Source organism: Geotrypetes seraphini, chromosome 8, assembly GCF_902459505.1.
Source record: "Geotrypetes seraphini chromosome 8, aGeoSer1.1, whole genome shotgun sequence".
Taxonomy (NCBI): Eukaryota; Metazoa; Chordata; class Amphibia; order Gymnophiona; family Dermophiidae; genus Geotrypetes; species Geotrypetes seraphini.
In genome coordinates, this window is record NC_047091.1 from 176,922,470 (window position 1) to 176,944,167 (window position 21,698).

Consider the following 21,698-nt stretch of genomic DNA (forward strand, 5'->3'; position numbering starts at 1 on the left):
AGGGCTGGCCGCAGGCAGCCTGTTTGAGCGCTGCCTCCTGCTTGACCGTCTGCCGCTTTGGGTAAGGAAGGGAAGGAGCGAGGGGGTTCACGGCTCAGGACCGCCGCCTCCTTCTGCTCCTTTGGGGCTTGGGTGGGGGTTGTGGCTCAGGACCATTTGTGCTTCAGGGCAGGAAGGAAGGAACTTGTACAGTAACTCTCAAAGAGCCAGAAAAACAGTTATCCGGCTTCCACCAATTCCCATGGGTGCCGGATAACTGAGATTCTACCGTATAGGAGCAGGAAGAAACCTGCTAGGCCAAACTGACTAATGGTCACCTCTTTGCAAGGTGATAAACTGCCTGAACCACACCCATCCTTCCCATCCCTGAAGAATTGAGAGTTTCCTGTCACTGCTGTTATAAGGAGGGCAGTACAAAATCTTTTCCTTTATGGCAATGAGACTCAACCCAGTTCTTGTGACATAGCCAGCTGGTCAGGTGTTTAGGATCCACACAATGAACCATTGTACGCCAATTTCTCGTGCCTAGTAATTGTTGATATCTTGAAAAGCAGACTGGCTGGGTGTGTCCCGAGGGAGTGGGTGGAGAACTTCTCCTTTATAGGAGAGCGTCCTCATCTTCCTACGTGAGGAGGGACTGTGTTATCTGAGGCACCACGCTTACACAGTTCGATTGAGCACTCTTCCTGATTCTTCTGCACTTGGGGGAGCTCCAATTTACCTTTCATCTCATTTCGGGCTGTCTAGGTCTACCAAGGCTACTCGAAGTTTTCACCTACATTTCTCCCTCCATATTAAATAAACGGCCATGACTACCCAATCTCCAAAACCATAAAAATACTGGGTATCGCTCTAGGTCAGTGTTTTTTCAACCTTTTTACACCTATGGACCGGCAGAAATTAAAAAAAAATTATTCTGTGGACTGGCATCGGTCTGTGGACCGGCTGTTGAAGAACACTGGGCTAAGTCATGGGCCAGACCCAGCCCATCTCTACCCAATCTCCACCCCAGACCCCACCCCCATAATAGTACTAATTGCACCTTGCACATCCCGTGCCTCATCTGGAAGCCTTCCCTCTGGCGTTGCGACGTCAGAGAGAAGGCTTCCAGTTCAGGCACAGGATGCCCGTAGGAGCCACTGCCCGTGGCTTTGCGCACTGAATCAGTGAGGAAGAGGGAGCTGGCTCGAAGATAACGCCGCATCGATCGCACCGTGGACCGGCGGTTGAAGAACACTGTTTTGGGCCTCATGCACGTGCTGGCCCTTTGGACCGGCAGGAAATTTCTGTGGACCGGCACTGGTCCATGGACCGGTGGTTGAAGAAACACTGCTCTAGATACTCACTTAACCATGGCTGACCACAACAAACCTATTGGTGAAGAAATGCTTTTACATGCTGTGGAAGCTAAGGACTATTAAGAAATACTTTGACACAACATCATTCAGATTACTGGTGCAGTCGCTGATCCTATCTACCCTGGATTACTGCAACATCGCCTACCTGGGTATCCCAAAAAAAACCAGTACAAAAATTAAGATTAGTGCAAAACACTGCAGTTCGCTTGATCTTCGGACTGAGAAAAAAAAGACCATATTAGCCCTATTACAAGAAATGACACTGGCTGCCTGTGGAGGCGCGAATACTGTTCAAATTTGCTTGTATCTGCTTCAAACAAGTCTGGGGCCTAGCACCTTCCGACCTGCAAACGCACTTCACTCTACACAACCCCACACGGACAACCAGAAACAAAAACATCTTTGCCTACCCGAAGATCACAGGCTGCAAATACAAATCCTTCCTAGACAGAACCTTCACGTTCCAAGCAAACAGACAGCAATCCTGGCTGGGAAAGCACATGAATAAAGCCAGACAGACCTACAACACATTCCGAAAATCAATTAAAACCGCTCTATTTGACAAATTCCTTTGCTTAATCAGATGACCTCTCATGTATTCTTTCCCCAGGTTCCCCAATTTATTATGTAAGTTTCCTCTATAATGGGGGGTTTACAACCCCCTAAAAACCACCTCCAATGGCAGCGCGAACACCATTAAGTAAACTGGGGGGGGGGTTCCCTTCTCACACCCCACGTCGGAGCTCTTTAAAATATACTTTTGCAGCGGCGTGCTGGAGTCTTGTGCTCGATTGTCTGCTCTCTACTGTCGGTGCAGCTTTGTCCCGCGCGCTTACGACTGTGAGCCGACGTCTCGAAGGCATAGTTGAGCAAATGCACAGTGTAGCGAGGCCTCGTGTCTCGGCAGTTCTGGCTGGGGGTGACTGGCAAATGAGGACGGAGCGAGGATCTCTGGCTTTTCAGATATTTCATCAATCATCTGGTTGGCAGTTCTGGGGTTAAATTTTGGCGCCTTGTTTATTCTTCCCGACTGCCTCTTTATTTAGGTATAAACATGAGCAGTTAACCTGTTCCTGCTGATTCTTCATTCCAGTTTTTAGGGTGGCCCCGCCTGGCTCTGTTGCATGTGTAGTTTTTGCCTTGCGATTAACACTACGTTTCAGCTTCTGTCCAGATTTGCTGCTTGGTGATGCTGCAGCAATTAGACAGTGACACAGGGACCAAATTTGTCCCCGTTCCCGCGGATAACTGTGGGAAATCATCCCATGTCGTTCTTTAGTGTCGCTCTCAACCTCAGTCCTTCTATACCAGCATTCTTCAGTGCAAGGCTTGAGGGTCAGTGGCTGAGCCCCTTTCATACTCTGATTCTTCCCTCTCTCCTTAAAGCAGGAGTGTCAAAGTCCCTCCTCGAGGGCCGCAATCCAGTCGGGTTTTCAGGATTTCCCCAATGAATATGCATGAGATCTATTTGCATACAATGAAAGCAATGCAAATAGATCTCCTGCATATTCACTGGGGAAATCCTGAAAACCCGACTGGATTGTGGCCCTCGAGGAGGGACTTTGACACCCCTGCCTTAAAGAATGACATGAGGATGGTTTCCCATGGTTAACTGCGGAGATGGGGACAAATTCTGTCCCTGTGTTATTCTCTAGAAGTACCTGGCAGAAATCCAAATAGCTGCAACATTCCAGAGCTGAGATTGTGATGTCATGATGCCTCATTCCACCAATGTCTAAGAGCCAACCTCATCAGTGATGTCACAATGGCTTGACTTGTCTTATACTTGGCGAACATAAGAATTGCCGTACTAGGACAGACAGAAGGTCCACCAAGCCCAGTATCTTGTTTCAAACAGTGGCCAACCCAGGTCTCATTCTTTAGTGTCTGTCAACCTCAGTCCTTCTACACCAGCATTCTTCAATGCAAGGTTGAGGGTCAGTGGCTGTTCTCATTACACTTTGATTCTTCTTCCCTCTCTCCTTAAGGAATGACACAAGGATGGTTTCCCGTGGTTAACTACGGAGCTGGGGGGCAGCTGTCCTTGGGTCATTCTCTATGGCAGCTCTTATGTTCTTGTGTGAGCTGAGTATAGGACAATCAAGCTATTGTGACATCACTAATGAGGTTGGCTCTTTGGCATTGGTGGAATGAGCCATTATAACATCACAATCTCGGCTCTGGAATATTGTTACTATTTGGTTTCTGCCAAGTACTTGTGTCCAGGGTTGAGCACTGTTGGAAAAAGGATCCTGGGGTTGATAGATCTTCATCTGTCCCAGAATGACATAGGGGCAGAATTTTTCCCCATCCCTGTGGATAACCGCGGGAAACCATCCCGTGCCATTCTTGAACATCTCTCTCAACCTCAATCCTTCTACACCAGCGTTCTTCAATGCAAGGCTTGAGGGTCGGTGGCTGGGCCCATTCAGACTCTGATTGTTATGTGAGCCAAGTATAAGATAATGAAGCCGTTGTGATATCACTGATTAGCTTGGCTTTTATTGGTGGAATGAGACATTATGACATCGCAATATCTGCTCTGGATACCAGAGACTGTTATTCTCGCTCAACCTGCAAGGCTTGAGGGTCGCTGGCTGGGCCCATTCATACTCCGATTCTTCCCTCTCTCCTGAAGGAATGACGTGGGGATGGGTTCGGGGACAAATTTTTCCCTGTGTCATTCCTTACGCTGTCGCTCGATTGTCTCTCACCTTTCTTTGTTGTAGTAAATAAAGCAGAGCAATTGAGCCAAGCAGCTCCAAACACACACTTCAGACCTACAATAATACCACAAGAATTCCACTCCCTTGCCAAGGATAGTATCAACAACAAGCAGCTTATCGTGATCGTTTTGGGATAAACCTTTGTCAAAGAGAAAGTGAGCCATTAAAGTAAAATCCACTTATTTATTTGGGTGACGGGATAATCGCGCGCCAGACGCCAGCGCACACCTTTTTCAGGTTGAGTTCCTTTCAGGTACAATTAGTACGTACTTTGACACGCAGCTCCTGATTGGTGAGGCCCACACTTTAGTACAGGAAGAGGCGGTCAGAGCATACTGTGAGTGATTTCCGTCACTCGCCGGCGCTCCGGCTGCCCTCTCCTATCTCCCCCGCTGAAAACCGTAATCGCAGTTTTTCAGCATTTGCGGGGGTTCCTGGAACGGAGCCCCCGCGAATATCAGGAGAGTAATGTACTTGAAATAAAAATGAAAGTAAAATCAATTTCTGGTGGAAATTTAAATGTAAACTTGGCACGCCCATGCTTTCCCTACCACATGTTTATCTGGTATAGCATAGTATGGGATATAGCGTTAGTCAGGCCTGTTTTTAATAGTAACTCTCAAACAACCAGAAACTACATTTATCCAGCATCTACCTATCCCCCTGGGTGCCAGTTAACTAAGAGTTTACTGTACAATTAGGTCCTTAAGTCTCATTTAACTTTTGCCATTGTATAGATCCATGGTGAGGCCCCACCTGGAATACTGTGTGCAATTCTGGAGGCCACATTATCGCAAAGATGTGCTGAGACTGGAGTCGGTTCAGAGAATGGCCACCCGAATGGTCTCGAGACTCAAAGATCTCCCGTACGAAGAACAGTTAGACAAACTGCAGCTATACTCGCTCGAGGAGCGCAGAGAGAGGGGGGACATAATCGAGACGTTCAAGTATCTCACAGGCCGCATCGAAATGGAAGAAGATATCTTCTTTTTCAAGGGACCCACGGCAACAAGAGGGCATCCGTGGAAAATCAGAGGCGGGAAACTACGAGGTGACACCAGGAAATTCTTTTTCACTGAAAGGGTGGTTGATCGTTGGAATAGTCTTCCACTGCAGGTGATTGAGGCCAGCAGCGTGCCTGATTTTAAGGCCAAATGGGATCTATTCACTAGGCAAAGGTAGGGGAGGATCATTAGGGTGGGCAGACTGGATGGGCCGTGGCCCTTAACTGCCGTCTATTTCTATGTTTCTATGACTCCACACAACTTCAGAATGTCTCTTCTCTGTCTCTGTCCATTCTGAGACTCCACCTCCAGGACGTCATTTTGAAAGTGAGGCTTCCCAAGTTGATCTTCGCAAAATGCAAATTTGTTCATGTTTCCCCACTTCCGTCCAAACTGCACTGGCTCCCAATAATTTCCAGGGTTCATTTTAAATGCGCCTGCCTAGCTTTTAAAATCCGACACGGCATCCTCCCTCCCCTAATCCCACTATCTTGGAACTCCTTGAGTCCTGACACCTCCAGGCCCACCCAAAAACTGAAACTATCCTTCCCCTCGCTAAAAGTTATCCTCTATGCGGGAAAATTGGGAAAATCTCTCTTCTTCAGAATCACAGGGCTTTGGAATAATCTTACTGCCCCACTACGGAATCAGGGCTCCTTCCAACGATTCCGTAAGCACCTGAAAACTAAGCTTTTCACAAAAATGTAATGCTCTCCTCCCCCCTATACTCAACCTCCGAACCCAATGTGTTATTCCTTCCTATATTAAGCTCTTGTAAACCGTGCCGAGCTCTGTAATTATGGAGCTGATGCGGTATATAAACTTAAGATTTAGTTTAGTTTAGTTTTCCGTAGTGACCTGTATTGGGGCATTATCGGTTGCTTTTTTTAATTTGTGGGCTGCTTATGCCGTTCTGTGTCTTTTTTTTTTTTTTGTTCAAAACTGTCTGGGAAATATTACACATCCATTCAAACAGGCAACCTGTGCACCATTTCCTAATCCCCCCCCCCCCCTTTTCTCCCTTCCTCCCAAAACACCTCTTTAGCTAGGCCAGAAATGTCTGCTGTGGGGACTCTGAGCATGCTTCTAGCTCAGTGGTCTCAAACTCAAACCCTTTGCAGGGCCACATTTTGGATTTGTCGGTATTTGGAGGGCCTCAGAAAAAATAGTTAATGTCTTATTAAAGAAATGACAATTTTGCATGGGGTAAAACTTTTTATAGTTTATAAATCTTTCCTTTTGGCTAAGTCTTAATAATACTATTGTCATTTATAGCTAAAGAGACATATGATCAAGAAAACTGTTTTATTTTACTTTTGTGATTATGATAAACATACCGAGAGCCTCAAAATAGGACTTGGTGGGCCGCATGTGGCCCCCGGGCCGCAAGTTTGAGACCACTGTTCTAGCTGGTTCTGGGATAGCCATATTTCAGGACACCCTTCTTACCTGGGGACATGGCTTTTGGAAAGTTCTGTGTGGAACACATTGTGATAAGAAGAGAATAATTCCTCCCTCCCCGACATCCCTCCCTCCCCATGTGTTCGAGTGACTGAAATACAGATTTCTGTTGGTAAGTGGTATGTCTGATAATCGCCCACTGCCACATCCACACGTCAAATATTGGGTTAATGCTTTTCTTGTTTACCTCTGGACGTTGCAGATATTTTTTTTCACTTTCCCCCGCCTTCACGTTTTCCATTTCTGTGCCGTTTTTAAGGAGCACTTGAAAACAAGTCTTTGGGGAGTTGAGTGTTTGGTGAAAATCTAGTGTTATATAAACATGTTCTTCCTTGAAGGTGAAAGGGTCCTGTATTCTAAGAGAGAATAGACGAGTCGGTTCATTTCTGCAGGGCTCTGACTTCAAACCAGCTGTCGTAGGCCAAACAATTTATTTTTAAACGAATTCTTGAGAAAATGAGTGTTGACGTTGAGGCCCTCAAAAGCAGTACGTCAGACTTGACCTTTTTGGAGTTTCTTCTGAGGACAGCTGTTCTGTGCATGGTATCAACTTCTGGGAGGTGACATCACGGTCGGAAACTGAGCTTTTGTGACTGCGTCCGCAGACGTTCAGATCGCTAAGAATGGACTTTTTATTACCCAGTGTTCTCTTTTTTTTTTCTTCTAGCAGGAGATGTTCAGTGCAAGAGATGGCACGTTGGATGAGGTCCCCAATAACGCTGCTGTCCTGAGGGGTGTCTTGGGTGGGGAGTGTGGCATAGTAAAGAGCTGCTTCCTCAGCACCCTTAGGTTATGAGTTTGATCCCAGCCTTCTCACCGTGACTCTAGGCAAGTGGCCTAACACTCTACTGCCCCAAGGTACCACATTTAGATTTTGAGCCTGCCAAGACAAAATAGGGTTTAAGGACTTAGAAGCTACTACGTCCCAGCAGTGAATCTTCATCTGCATGTCACAACAAAAACCTTTTCCAGCTTGAACTGTTTCTAGGAACCTGTTTAGAGTATCCACAATCGGGTCCCCTGAAGCAGGGATCGAAACGGGGCCGCGTTGGGACCCCCAAATCCTGCTTACAAGCTAAGTAAATTCTTTAGAATTTGCCACAGGTGCAGTGACATTTGCAATTTGAAAAAGCAGTATCTTGTTAGGACAAATCTTTTTGAAGCTTTTGAAGAAGAATTTTTCATATATACCTTTGAAGGAAGTGATCAAAGATTTTTATAAAAGGACTATGACTGGAAGGTAAACTCTTTTTCCAAGGGAGGTCTCACAACCTTCCTTTCAGAGTTTCGTATCTCTGAGCTTTTTTATAAATTTGTTTGATCACCCTTCACAGGTTAGTTACTTATACAGGCCAGTTCTCTCCGGTGTTTAAGACAAAATAGGGAGCATACTTAAGAGTACCTGATTACTATCCAGTGTATTATTTGTTTTTTTGTTTTATTATTCATTCCATTTTCTATACCGTTCTCCCCAGGGAGCTCAAAATGGTTTTACATGAATTTATTCAGGTACTTAAGCATTTTCCCTGTCTGTCCTGGTGGGCTCACAATCTATCTAATGTACCTGGGGCAATGGGGGGGGGGAGGGGATTGAGTGACCTGCTCAGGGTCACAAGGAGCAGCGTGGGTTTGACTTTGAACCCACAACCTCAGGGAGCTGAGGCTGTAGCTTTAACCACTCTAGAAATCAAAGTGTAGTAAAAGTGAGCCAAGTAAAGGGCAATCAGCCATTGTGTCATCACTGATGAGGTTGGCTCTTATTGGTGGAATGAGACATTATGATGTCACAATACCAGCTCTGCTTATCAAAGGCTGAAACTTGTTACACTTATTTATTCGATTTTCTATACCGTTCTCCCCCAGGGAACTCGATGGTTTTTACATGAATTTATTCAAGTGCTCAAGCACCTTCCCTGTCTGTCCTGGCGGGGCCCACAATGCACCTGGGCAATGGGAGGTATTAAGTGACCTATAGAAGGTCACAAGGAGCCGTGTGGTTTTGAATCCACATCTTCAGGGTGCTGAGGCTGAAGCTTTACTTTGTTACACTCTCCCACTTGGGTGAATGTCTTCATGAAAAGGCATTTAATAAATCCCAAAAATAATTAAGTATTCTAAAGTAAAGTCTAGCCCCTCCTTTGACATACGTTTTGATTTTTGATTCCCCCCCGCCCTAGTTCCGGGTCCTCCCTTGTCAGGTTTCACTATCCTGTCTCTGAGCATTTTCAAACTGGCTCTCCACCGCTCCCACTTCCCCACCCTGCTTGTTTTAAATCCTCCTATATTTCCTCCATAGATTTGTTAGTGGTGCCACCTCTGGGAACAGCTGTCCTGTTTTTCTTTTGACGATATGGGCGGAATTCAATAAATTTATTTATTTTCTTTTCTATTCCATCCTCCCTAAAGAGCTCAGAACGAGTTGCAATCTAACATCCTCTATAATAAAACCCTAAGCGTGCGTGATCGCTTCCGCAGTGCTGTGTCCCTCTGTGCCGAATTCCATTTTCGAACAAGGAGGCAGGGAACACGGCGGTGACTCTCCCCTCCTGCCCTCACTCACCAACTGCTGCCAACGCTGCTGCTCCTCTTCAAAGCAGCCTGCTGAGGTTCGTAGCCGACTGTAACGAAACTCGCAGGCCGCTCTACGCCTCGGTAGCACGTTCCCTCTGATGTACATGATCATGTTGGAGGGAATGTGCTACCGAGGTACAGAGTGGCCTGTGAGGTTCGCTACATCCGGCTGGGATCCTCAGCAGACTGCTTTAAAGAAGAGGAGGGCAGACAGAAATGACTAGGAAGCCGCATGCTGGACAGGGGGAGCAAGTAAGAAGTGCTGCTGGACTGGGGGAGCAGGGAAGAGGGACAGGTGGAGCAAGTAAGGAGTGCTGCTGGACTGGGGGAGCAGGGAAGGGGGACAGGTGGAGCAAGTAAGAAGTGCTGCTGGACAGGGGGAGCAGGGAAGAGGGACAGGGGGAGCAGGTAAGGAGTGCTGCTGGACAGGGGGTGCAGGGAAGAGGGACAGAGGGAGCAGGGAAGAGGTGCCATAGTTACAGTACAAGTTTTTAACCTAACTCGACACATATTAGGGATCTAATACCAATATACATAATAATAATTTTATTCTTTTATACCGCCATAACCAAAAGTTCTAAGAGGTTACAGTAAAAAGAGCAGCGAAATACAGTAAAAAATACAAATATTTGTAAAATAGAATTTCAGTAATAAAACTCACTAAGTAATAAACTTATCGAACAAAGTGGTTTTAATTAATTTCCGATAACATAGCTGAATACATTTACCTAACCAAGATTGTTGCTAGGGTCCTATCTAAGAAAGTCTTATATCTACACCCATTAATTTTTGGATACGCAAATAAGTAGAAGTTTCTAGTTTCTCTTGATGGTCTATGCAACACAAAATGAGGAAAAAGGTAAGATGGAGACAATCCCGATATCAGCTTAAAGCAGATACAGGAAAATCTGAATAACACTCTTGCCATAAAGGCAGCCAATGAAGTAAACGACAATATGGACTAATATGGTGGTTCTTTTTTAAACCAGTTTACAGGTTAAATGGCACTGGGAAGATCTGCGCCAAGATGGTAGTCTGTAAAGGCCTTTCTGCACAGATCTTCTACCAAGCTTCGAGCACAGCACTGATGCCTGCTGAAACCTTGCGAAAAAGCTGGCGCGGAACTAATAGCAGTGGGCCATGACACTCTCATTATTGTATAACATGGTGCCTAATTTCGGGAACGCCGCTGACCTTCCCATGGCCAAGCCCCCCTCTTGAGTTGTGGCGCTCTCTCTTCCCACCCTGTACCTCTTTAAATGTTCACCGGTGCAAGCAGCTTTATTGGCCACTGCTCAGGCAGGCATTGGTTTTCTCTCTGACCTAACTTCCTGGCCCTGCGACCCGGAAGTGATTTCAAAGGGGGCCAGGCCGGCACAAACAGCAGGTTAAAGTAATTGTTTCAGACACAGTCTCCGTTTCCACCACCTCTTCCGGAATAGAAACATAAAACATGACGGCAGATAAAGGCCAAATGGCCCATCTAGTCTGCCCATCCGCAGTAACCATTATCTCCTCCTCTCCCTATTGGCTAAGGCTCTTAACATTTGCATCCTTTTGGCTAAGACTCTACACCTGCATTGTGAGGTCATAGAGCTGCCCATCCGCACTAACCATTATCTCTTTCTCTCTCTGAGAGATCCCATGTGCCTATCCCAGGCCCTCTTGAATTCAGACACAGTCTCTTGTTCATGCTGGTAAAGATTTTCAAGAGGTATTGGGGGGAGGCGGGAAAGGGAAGGCGCGAGCATGGAATGGGAGGGGGCGGAGAGGTGCCGGTGCCCCCACCAAGACGGTGCCCGGGGAGGTCCGCCTCCTTCCCCTTACTATGCTAGAATGAACTCACTTATGTACATATAATTTTGACCTCCTAGGACAGGGTGTCAAAGTCCCTCCTCGAGGGCCGCAATCCATTTGGGTTTCAGGATTTCCCCAATGAATATGCATGACATCTATTTGCATGCAGTGCTTTCAATGCATATTCATTGGGGAAATCCTAAAAACCTAACTGGATTCCGGCCCATCTGTTCATTTTTTTTTTTTCTGTCTCAAGCAGATCTTGTCAGTCCTGGATTTTAGCTCCCTTTCTGTGTAGGAGAAATTGGGAAATTATGCGACATGGACAGTTGGTTGGTTTCGTTACCTTGGCTGTCCCTTGGTTGGCATATCCTTCCGCTGCTGCTCCCAGTACTCACCCGGGGGAAGATTCACAAAACTTTAATGTGATCGCTAAAGCGGTTCCAGCTGGTTTAGCGTTCATATATTTTAGCGGCGGATTATCAAAACGGCTTACCGTGGTCTTTTCGGAGCTTCCTAGCAGTCTCCGACTCTGCCATGCAAATATATTACAACGAGGTCATTAATATTTAAAGAAGCACTCCGGGCGATTCACCATTATTGCCTGGTGATTCCCTAACCCCACTGTTCTACATTTGCGAGCAAACTTTTTCAGCAAATCTGAGCTGTCTTGGCCTTACTTTCTGGTCAGGCTCAGGCATTGACAGAAAAGTAAGGCTTAACAGCTCAGACCTACCAGAAAATGTTGCTGCCACCAAGCAACCCCCTCCTCGACACCACCCCCTTCTGCAGTGGGAGAGATGCTCACTCCCTCCTGCCGCCATGCAACAACTCCCGACACCCCTCCCCCCAGCAGCAGGAGAGATACCCACTCCCTCGCAACAATCTGCAACACCCCCCCCTCCGGCAGCAGGAGAGACGCCCACCTCCCGCCGCCGTGCAACAACCCCTGATACCCCCACAGCAGCAGGATGGATGCCCACACCCGCTACTGCTGTCATACCCCTAACACCCCTCGCCCCCCCTTATCTTGTTTATGAAGTCCAGCTGGAGGGATGCCCACCACCTCCGACCAGCAAGCCCATCTCTTCAAAATGGTGGCACTTTCCCTCCCCTTGCATCCTGGGCCTAGGGCTCTGATTGGCCCAGGTTGCTTAAGGCCCCTCTCCAGTGCCTTACCAGTTGTCGTTCTCCTGAGAACCTTGATGGGGGGGAGCTGCACTCTGCTATGTCAGACTTCAAGGAAATCATGATGCGAGTATAATGTGGGCTGTGTCCTGTAAAGTGTAAATATTGTCTTGGAGTCCGCATTGCTGTCTAGCTATGAGCAGGAGATAAATAGCCCCATTGTGGGAGTGTGGTAAGTAATAAATATTAATCTTATGTACTCAGCAGCCGTGAGGGGGTGAGATGGTGCTTGGAATGTCTTAGGGCGTAGCATATTCTCCAGGAGTTAAAGCTGTAATTTTTGTTCTGTCCCTGGTACTCCTCATCTTGCACCAGCACTGACAGGAGCATAAATGTCTCTTTCACAGCTGGAGGTGACGTTGGACCTTGCTGAGCGGCGCCAGATCCGTACAGCGATCCGGGAGCTCCGGCATAAGGAGCTGGAAGGCAGCGCAGAGGCTCTCGCTACCAAACGTTTCCGGTCGGAAAAGAGCAGCCAGCGACAGGAGAACAAGGAAAATTGGCTGCGGTGAGTGACACTTATTACACACCTGCATCTTGGATATCAGTTAAGAACAGAAGAATAGCTTTACAGGGTCAGACCAATGTTCCATCAAGCCCAGTAGCCCGTTCTCACAGTGGCCAATCCAGGTCCCTAGTACCTGGCCAAAACCCATAGAGTAGCAACTTTCCAGAATCCCAAAGAATAGCAAGATTCCGGGACCCCAATGAGAGCAACATTCCAGATTTCTATTCCGCCATTACCTTTCGTTTCAAAGCGGATTACAAAAAGAGTTATGGAAGAAGGGTTACAAAGTTAGATCAGCGATCGTTTCCAAGAGAGGGATAGGTAGGATCAGGAGTTAGGGAGGGGATGGTAAGAAGGGGGTATTCGTGGTATTAAGCTTTATTAAGGGATTTCTTGAAGAGTATAGTTTTTATTTCCTTTCTGAACATCTTGTTGTTATCAATAGGTTGGAGATTTTGTTATCTATTTTTGCTGCTTGAGTGGCTAGTAGGCCTTCGTATAGTTTTTTCCGTTTTACTTCTTTGATTGGGGGGTAAGTGAATGGGGTGTGTGTTTTCTATGCCTGGTAGAAGTAGTTTGGATGAGGCGGTCGTTCAGGTAGATTGAGCTGTCTCCATTTATAGTTTTAAATAGTATACAGTAGAATTTAAATTGTATTCTTTCCTGGATTGGAAGCCAATGTGAATTGATGAAAGCCTCAGTAATGTGGTCATGTTTCTTCAATAGGAGGCTGTTGAACAAACTTGAAGGGCTGAAGTTAGGACCCAAAGTGGTGAACTGGGTCAGAAACTGGCTGTCGGACAGACGCCAGAGGGTGGTGGTTATGGAAGTCGCTCGAAGGAAGGAAAGGTGACTAGTGGAGTCCCTCAGGTTTCGGTGCTGGGGCCAATCCTGTTCAATATGTATGTAAGTGACATTGCTGAAGGGTTAGAAGGAAAAGTGTGCCTTTTTGCAGATGATACCAAGATTTGTAACAGAGTAGACACCGAAGAGGGAGTGGAAAATATGAAAAAGGATCTGCAAAAGTTAGAGGAATGGTCTAATGCCTGGCAACTAAAATTCAATGCAAAGAAATGCAGAGTAATGCATGTGGGGATTAATAATAGGAAGGAACCGTATATGCTGGGAGGAGAGAAGCTGATATGCACGGACGGGGAGAGGGACCTTGGGGTGATAGTGTCCAAAGATCTAAAGGCGAGAAAACAGTGTGACAAGGCAGTGGCTGCTGCCAGAAGGATTCTGGGCTGTATAAAGAGAGGCGTAGTCAGTAGAAGGAAGAAGGTGTTGATGCCCCTGTACAGGTCATTGGTGAGGCCCCACTTGGAGTATTGTGTTCAATTTTGGAGACCGTATCTGGCGAAAGACGTAAGAAGACTTGAGGCGGTCCAGAGGAGGGCGACGAAAATGATAGGAGGCTTGCGTCAGAAGATGTATGAGGAGAGACTGGAAGCCTAGAGGAAAGAAGAGACAGGGGAGATATGATTCAGACGTTCAAATACTTGAAGGGTATTAACGTAGAACAAAATCTTTCCAGAGAAAGGAAAATGGTAAAACCAGAGGACATAATTTGAGGTTGAGGGGTGGCAGATTCAGGGGCAATGTTAATAAATTCTGCTTTACAGAGAGGGTGGTGGATGCCTGGAATGCGCTCCTGAGAGAGGTAGTGGAGAGTAAAACTGTGACTGAGTTCAAAGAAGCATGGGATGAACACAGAAGATTTAGAATCAGAAAATAATATTAAATATTGAACAAGGCCAGTTACTGGGCAGACTTGCACGGTCTGTGTCTGTGTATGGCCATTTGGTGGAGGATGGGCAGGGGAGGGCTTCAATGGCTGGGAGGGTGTAGATGGGCTGGAGTAAGTCTTAACAGAGATTTCGGCAGTTGGAACCCAAGCACAATACCGGGTAAAGCTTTGGATTATTGCCCAGAAATAGCTAAGAAGAAAAAAAAAAAAAAAAAAAAAAAATTTAAATTGAATCAGGTTGGGCAGACTGGATGGACCATTCGGGTCTTTATCTGCCGTCATCTACTATGTTACTATGTTATGTTAGACGAGTCTCAGCGCTGTATTTTGAATTGTTTGTAGTTGTTTAATCATTATTGCAGGGCAGGGGAGGTAGAGGATGTTGCAGTAGTCCAGGATACTTAGGATTAGAGATTGTACTAGGAGCTGAAATTGTGTTTTATCGAAGAATTTTCGGACTTCTCTAAGGTTTCTCATTACTGCGAAAGATTTCTGTATTGTTTTATTTATTTGTGGTTGCATGGTGCAGCCTCTGTCAATAGTCATACCTAGTAGTTTTAGGGTGGTTTGCAAAGGGTAATTGATAGAGTTGATTTCTAAGTTGGTTATGTGGCACTGTGGAATGAGGCATTATGACATCACAATACAGGCTCAGGTTATTAGATGCTGGAACTTTTCACACTATTTACTTATTCTGTTTTCTATACTGTTCTCCCAGGGGAGCTTAGAATGGTTTACATGAATTTATTCAGGTACTCAAGCATTTTTCCCTATCTGTCCCCTGTGGGCTCACAATCGATCTAATGTACCTGGGGCAATGGGGGGATAGAGTGAGTTCCTCAGGGTCACAAGGAGCAACATGGGTTTGAACCCACAATCTCAGGGTGATGAAGGCTGTAGCTTTAACCACTATAGCACAGACTCCCCCTATTAAATACCTATGTGGCATAAATGCACATGAGGTGAGTCTCTTTTGAAAGGAAGCTCTGGAACGAGAGAGCATAGGATGAAGTTAAGAGGGTGAGAGGCTCGGGCGTAAATCTGAGGAAATACTTTTTTTTACAGAAAAGGTGTTGGATGTGTGGAACAGTCTCCCGGAAGAGGTGGTGGAGACGGAGACTGTGTCTGAATTCAAGAAGGTGTCTGATAGGCACGTGGGATCTCTTACAAATAGGAAGAGATAGTGGATGCTGTGGATGGGTAGACTGGATGGTCCATTTGCCGTCATGCTTCTTTGTTTCTATGTTCCTGCCCATTTAAATAGTTTCTGAATATCGGGGACATTAGGATATATATACAGTGTTCCCCCGGTCATTGGCGGTCCCGGTCATTCGCGATATTTTCCAACCGCGAACTGCCGAGAAAGGAAAGGACAGCCTGAGAGGCAGGAGAGAGGCGCCGGAGTGCTGGCGAGTGAAGGAAATCGCTCGCTGTATGCTCCGACCGCCTCTTCCTGCATTAAGTCGGGCCTTACCAGTCAGGAACTGCTTTGACACACAGCGCACTGATTGGTAAGGCCCGACTTTAGTGCAGGAAGAGGCGGTCGGAGCATACCATGAGCGATTTCCTTCACTCGCCAGCGCTCCAGGTGCTCTCTTTCTGCCTCTCCCGCTGCCCTCTCTAGTCTCCCCTAGGAAAAACCGTATTCGCGGTTTTTCAAGATTCGCGGGGGTTCCTGGAATGGAACCCCCGCGAATATCAGGGGAGTAATGTAACTTATTTTCATAAGGGTAAATTGTACAGTCCTTAGAGCAGTGTATCTCAAACTGTGGGCCTCCTGAGATTTCAGGTGTGCCACGGTACACTGGGGAGGAGGAGAGGCTCCGACGCCAGCTGACTGCCTACAGGACGTGCCTCTCATGGCGAGTGGCACGTCCTGTAGGCAATCGGTGAACGCCAGTATCTGTCCTCTCTGGCCCTCTTCCCTTCTGGCACCCCCCCTCCCACTGGCGTATGGAGGGGCCTTCACACACACGTGGACATCGACGTGATGATGTCACGCATGCGTGTGATGTCATCACGGCGTTATCCACACACTTCCAGGTGCCTCGAGCCACAACCTTAGTGTGCCATGGCTCGAGAAAGTTTGCTGGACACTGCCTTAGAGCAATAGAAGTGTTTTAAATAAATAAACCTCCCCTTTGTGTCTCAGCCGACTAATGCTTTATTTAATGCCATTTGATATGCTAATTGCAACCATTAAATATGCCCACCTCAGAGGCTCCCAGGGCAGTGGACAAAACTGGTGTAATATGAAAAGCATTGTGTTTCATGCTTCTGAGACCTTGTTTGTGTAAAATAATGCTCCAATATATCTAAATTTTATGGTTCTGGCAGGTCAATCAGTTGGAGACTTCTAGCTGTGCACCTGGAGCTGTGGAACTTCCGGCTTTCACTTTTATTTTTTTTCCCATTCTTTATAACATTTTATGAAGGAATCCAATAAAATAGACAATAAAATAATACAATAAAATATTCATTACATTTAAATTCACAAGATTAATTCTATCATTCCTATCAAGATATATTTCCATATTACTATTTCATACCTCTATATACTCCCCTCTTCCCCCTTTTTCCCCTCTCCTTCCCCCTTGTTTTTATTTTCAATTATAACATTGTAATGAATGAATTATGCAAATATACAATTCAAGTATTTCCATACATATTACTATCATCCCCCTATTCCCTCCCCTCTCCCAGAATGGAAGGTGACACCAATTACCAGGTGTTGGAATGCAATGATTGTTTCCAAAGCTTCCGTGGAGGTAAGCCTTGAAGACGTACGCAAGCAGATAGATAGATTAAAAACTGATAAATCTCCGGGCCCAGATGGAATCCACCCCAGGAGTATTGAAAGAACTAAAGGAGGAAATAGCGGAACTACTACAGCAGATTTGTAATATATCCCTGAAAACAGGCGTGATCCTGGAGGATTGGAATATAGCTAATGTTACGCCCATCTTTAAAAAAGGATCGAGAGGTGACCCCGGGGAACTATAGACCGGTAAGTTTGACTTCGGTGCCGGGGAAGATGGCGGAAGCGTGATAAAAAACAGCATCGATGAGCATCTAGAAAGGAATAATCTGATGAAAACAAGCCAACATGACTTCTGTAAGGGAAGATCATGCCTAACAAACCTATTGCACTTCATCGAAGGAATTAACAAACAGATGGACAAAGGGGACCCCATAGACATCGTATACTTAGATTTCCAAAAAGCCTTTGACAAGGTACCCCATGAACGCCTACTACAGAAACTGAAGAACCATGGGTGGAAGGAGATGTACATAGATGGATCAAAAATTGGTTGGCGGGTAGAAAGCAAAGGGTAGGAGTAAAGGGCCACTACTTGGACTGGAGGAGGGTCACGAGTGGTGTTTCCGCAGGGGTCGGTACTCGGACCGCTGCTGTATCAATGTATTTATAAATGATCTAGAAACAGGGACGAAGTGCGAAGTAATAAAATTCGCAAGACGACACCAAACTATTTAGTGGAGTTTAGGACTAAAGAGGGACTGCGAAGATAACAAAGGGACCTGAACAAACTAGGAGAGTGGGCGACGAGATGGCAGAATGAAGTTTAATGTAGAGAAATGCAGCAGTCTTGCATGTAGGAAACAGAAATCCGAAGTACAGCTATACAATGGGAGGGCTGGGTAATGGGTGAAAGTACCTTAGAAAAGGACTTGGGGGTAATAGTGGACAAGACAATGAAGCCGTCGGCACAGTGCGCAGCGGCCTCTAAGAAGGGCGAACAGAATGCTAGGTATTATCAAGAAAAGGTATTACAACTAGAACAAAAGAAGTTATCCTGCTGTTGTATACGGGCGATGGTGCACCCGCACCAGGGATTACTGCGTCCAATATTGGTTGCTGTAGCTTAAGAAGGATATGGCGATACTCGAGAGGGTTCAGAAAAGAGCAACACGATTGATAAAGGGCATGAATAATCTTTCATATGCTGAAAGATTAGAAAAACTGAGCTCTTTTCCCTGGAAAAGTGGAGACTTAGAAGGGACATGATAGAGACCTACAAGATCATGAAGGCATAGAGAAAGTGGAGAGGGACAGATTCTTCAAACTTTCAAAAACTACAAGAATGAGAGGGAATTCGGAAAAAATTAAGAGGGGACAGATTCAGAACCAATGCTTGGAAGTTCTTCTTCACCCAGAGGGTGGTGGACACCTGGAATGTGCTTCCAGAGGGTGTGATAGGACAGAGTACGGTATTGGGGTTCAAGAAGGGATTAGATAATTTCCTGAAGGAAAAGGGGATAGAAGGGTATAGATAGAGGATTACTATACAGGTCCTGGACCTGATGGGCCGCCGCGTGAGCAGACTGCTGGGCATGATGGACCCCTGATCTGACCCAGCGGAGGCACTGCTTATGTTCTTATGTTCAATGTAAAACATTAAAAATCATACTTCGTGCTCTAGAGGAAAGATTTTGAATATATGGATCCAAATTTTAAAAAAGAGATGAGTTCGTCTAGGAAATGTACGAACCTCCCAAACCTCAAATAAAATTAAACGATGGAATTGGTTCCTCCAATGCCAAAAACTAGGAGGATCTTTCTGTCACCAATATTGCAAAATGCATTTATGACCAATCGCAAATGCCTTTTGAAATGGAATACTTCTTCCCTGTCCAAAAAACCCCACAAGCCGCAGCTTTACCAACTAACACCCCCCCTTGGAGATTCTAACCAATTGACAATCCCATAATGAACCTAAAAATATAAGATGGCAGACCAGAATGATTTAATAAGAAGACATTTCCACAATGCATAAGATAAAGTATTTGGATCTTTCTCACATTTGATGCAGTATAGGAGAATAACTAATCCTGCATGAAATGCAAAACTCTACATGCATTCTCTCCAAACCTATCCCGTAATAATTTTAGGCAAACGGCGAATAGCTTGACTAAAATATTAAAGTGATAATGGAGTCCCCAACTCATCGCACCATTTTTGTAAAATATTATCATATGTTCTCTTTGGAATCGAGCACCACCAGCCTTTTCATTTTTAAGCATAAATTGCTGTAGAGAGAGCTTGGAATATTCGTATCATACCCCCCCCCCCCAAAAAAAAAAAACACACACACTTATTCCCACCGCAGCCTCTGACTCCCAAGTTGTGCTGTGCTTATTTAAAAAGAGAGTAAGGAGTTCTCAGAGGCGCCTTCATTGTTCGTAAAGACAGGGGAGAGAGGACTGACTCGGTTTCATCCCACTTATGTACCTTCTCCTCCCACCAGATAATATTGTGTCATGCTGAGAAGATGAGTTTTCCCTGAAAGATGAGTTTTCCGCTGGAACAGATGCCGGTTGTGGAGCGATGCTCGAGTGGAAACTTGTGTTCGTGACAGCTGCTTTACGTGACCTGCAGTTAAACGGTAGAACTGTAATAAAAATGCAGGATTGGATGATTCCTCTATGGCAGTGGTCTCAAACTCAAACCCTTTGCGAGGCCACATTTTGGATTTGTAGGTACTTGGAGGGCCGCAGAAAAAATAGTTAATTCCTTATTAAAGAAATGACAATTTTGCATGAGGTAAAACTCTTTATAGTTTATAAAACTTTCCTTTAACAGTTAAAAGGAAAGATATATAAACTATAAAGAGTTTTACCTCATGCAAAATTGCCATTTCTTTAATAAGACATTAACTATTTTTTCTGCGGCCCTCCAAGTACTCTATTTTTTTCTGCAGCACTCACATTTAAAGTTCAATATCTTTTCTTTCTCAAAACTGGCACATTTCAATCACTAAATTGAAAATAAAATCAGTTTGGTAATTTCATCAGTCTCTGGTTGCACTTTATTCTTCTGACTTTGCATCCAATACTTCTTCCCTTCTTTCAGCCTCCTGTATGCTTCCTCTCCTCCAGACCTCATTCCCTCCCCCAACTTTTTCTTTCTTTCTCTGTCTGTCTTTCTCTGATTCCGTGCCCCATTTTTTGCTTTGTTTCTGGTTCCCTGTCCCCCCTCCTTCTTTCTTCCTTCCTCCGTGCCCCATTTTTTGCTTTTTTTTTCTGGCTCCCTGTCCCCACCCCACCTTCTTTCTTTCTTTCTTCCTTCCTTCCTGCCCTCCCCCATGCCACCGCCGCTGCGGAATAGGCTGCTGCTGCTGCCGCTATCGGGAACAGGCCATCTCCCTGCTTCTCTTCTGTACGGGGCCAACCAACTCTCGCTGCCCGATGTCAATTCTAACGTCGGAAAGGACGTTCCGGGCAGCCAGGCAGCGATTGGCTAGCCAGAACGTCCTCTCGACGTCAGAATTGACGTCGGGCCGCCAGAGTTGGTCGGCCCTGCAGGGAAGAGAACAGTGGACCGCCCCCCCTTAGTACGCCACTGGAGCAGCAGTGTGTCTGGCCGGCTCGTTCGTTCAAAGCCGCGGGTGGCGGCTCCTTGCGAGATCCGCGCCTGCGTCTGAAGCCTCTCTGATGTTGTGACATCAGAAAGGCTTCCGATGCAGGAGTGGATAGCGCAAGGAGCCGCCAACCCGTGGCTTTGAGCGAACGAGCCGGCTGCTGCTCCAAAAGGAAGAAAATGATGGCCTCCAGACCGCGGGCCGCAAATAAAACCTGGAGAGCCACATGCGGCCCGTGGGCCGCGTGTTTGAGACCGCTGCTCTATGGCATCCTGGATTTGAAATGCTAAGAAATTTGGGCACAGTTTACCAGACGACGTTCATATTGATGGAGAGATCAAAGAGAAGAAAGGTGTTGATCCTCGGGAACTGGATAATAACTAGAGAATGATGCGGTGATAAAATTCATCACTGTTCCGTCCCCGCGGATAACCACAGGAAACCATCCTGTGTCCTAGAATTTTGTCACCGTGTCATTCTCCAGTTCACTAAGCAGTTCACTCAGTTTAGTGCCAAATTACATAACATAACGTGAAAATTTATTTATGAATCGTAGTACCTTTCGGTTCAAAGCGATGTACAAAATTAAAAATCTGACCATTATCAGCGAAATTGCATAACATTCAAATTTGTAAAAGCATTCCAATCGTTAACATATATTTTAAAAATAATTTTTCTGCGTGTTCTGCTCAGTTTTGGATGCGAGAAGGACATCTGTGCGCTCGGCGCACTGCTATTTATAAATCCCACGTTCTGAAAGCTTTAGCTGTTACCCCTCAATGCTCAAGTTTTTAACTCTTAGAATTTAACTACTGCCGTAAGGTGGAGGAAAGTGCTAGCATTAACGTAGGAAGCAAAAGTGGACTCCTTGCCCCCCCACCTCCACCCAGATCCAAGGTAAACGTGGAAGGGAGATCCAAAACCTGCTCTGACCTAGGGTTATCAGATGTCCGGATTG

At 45.8% G+C, this 21,698-nt stretch overlaps 1 protein-coding gene across 1 annotated transcript in view; it reads left to right on the forward strand.

Annotated features, from left to right (window-relative positions):
- The window catches only part of SMTN (smoothelin), a 336,207-nt gene that overhangs the window by 106,431 nt on the left and 208,078 nt on the right, over positions 1-21,698 (forward strand). The window contains exons 2-3 of the mRNA XM_033956006.1: positions 12,453-12,612; positions 13,672-13,693. Coding sequence (XP_033811897.1) covers positions 12,453-12,612; positions 13,672-13,693 — 182 coding nt within the window. The remainder of the gene's footprint in view (positions 1-12,452; positions 12,613-13,671; positions 13,694-21,698) is intronic.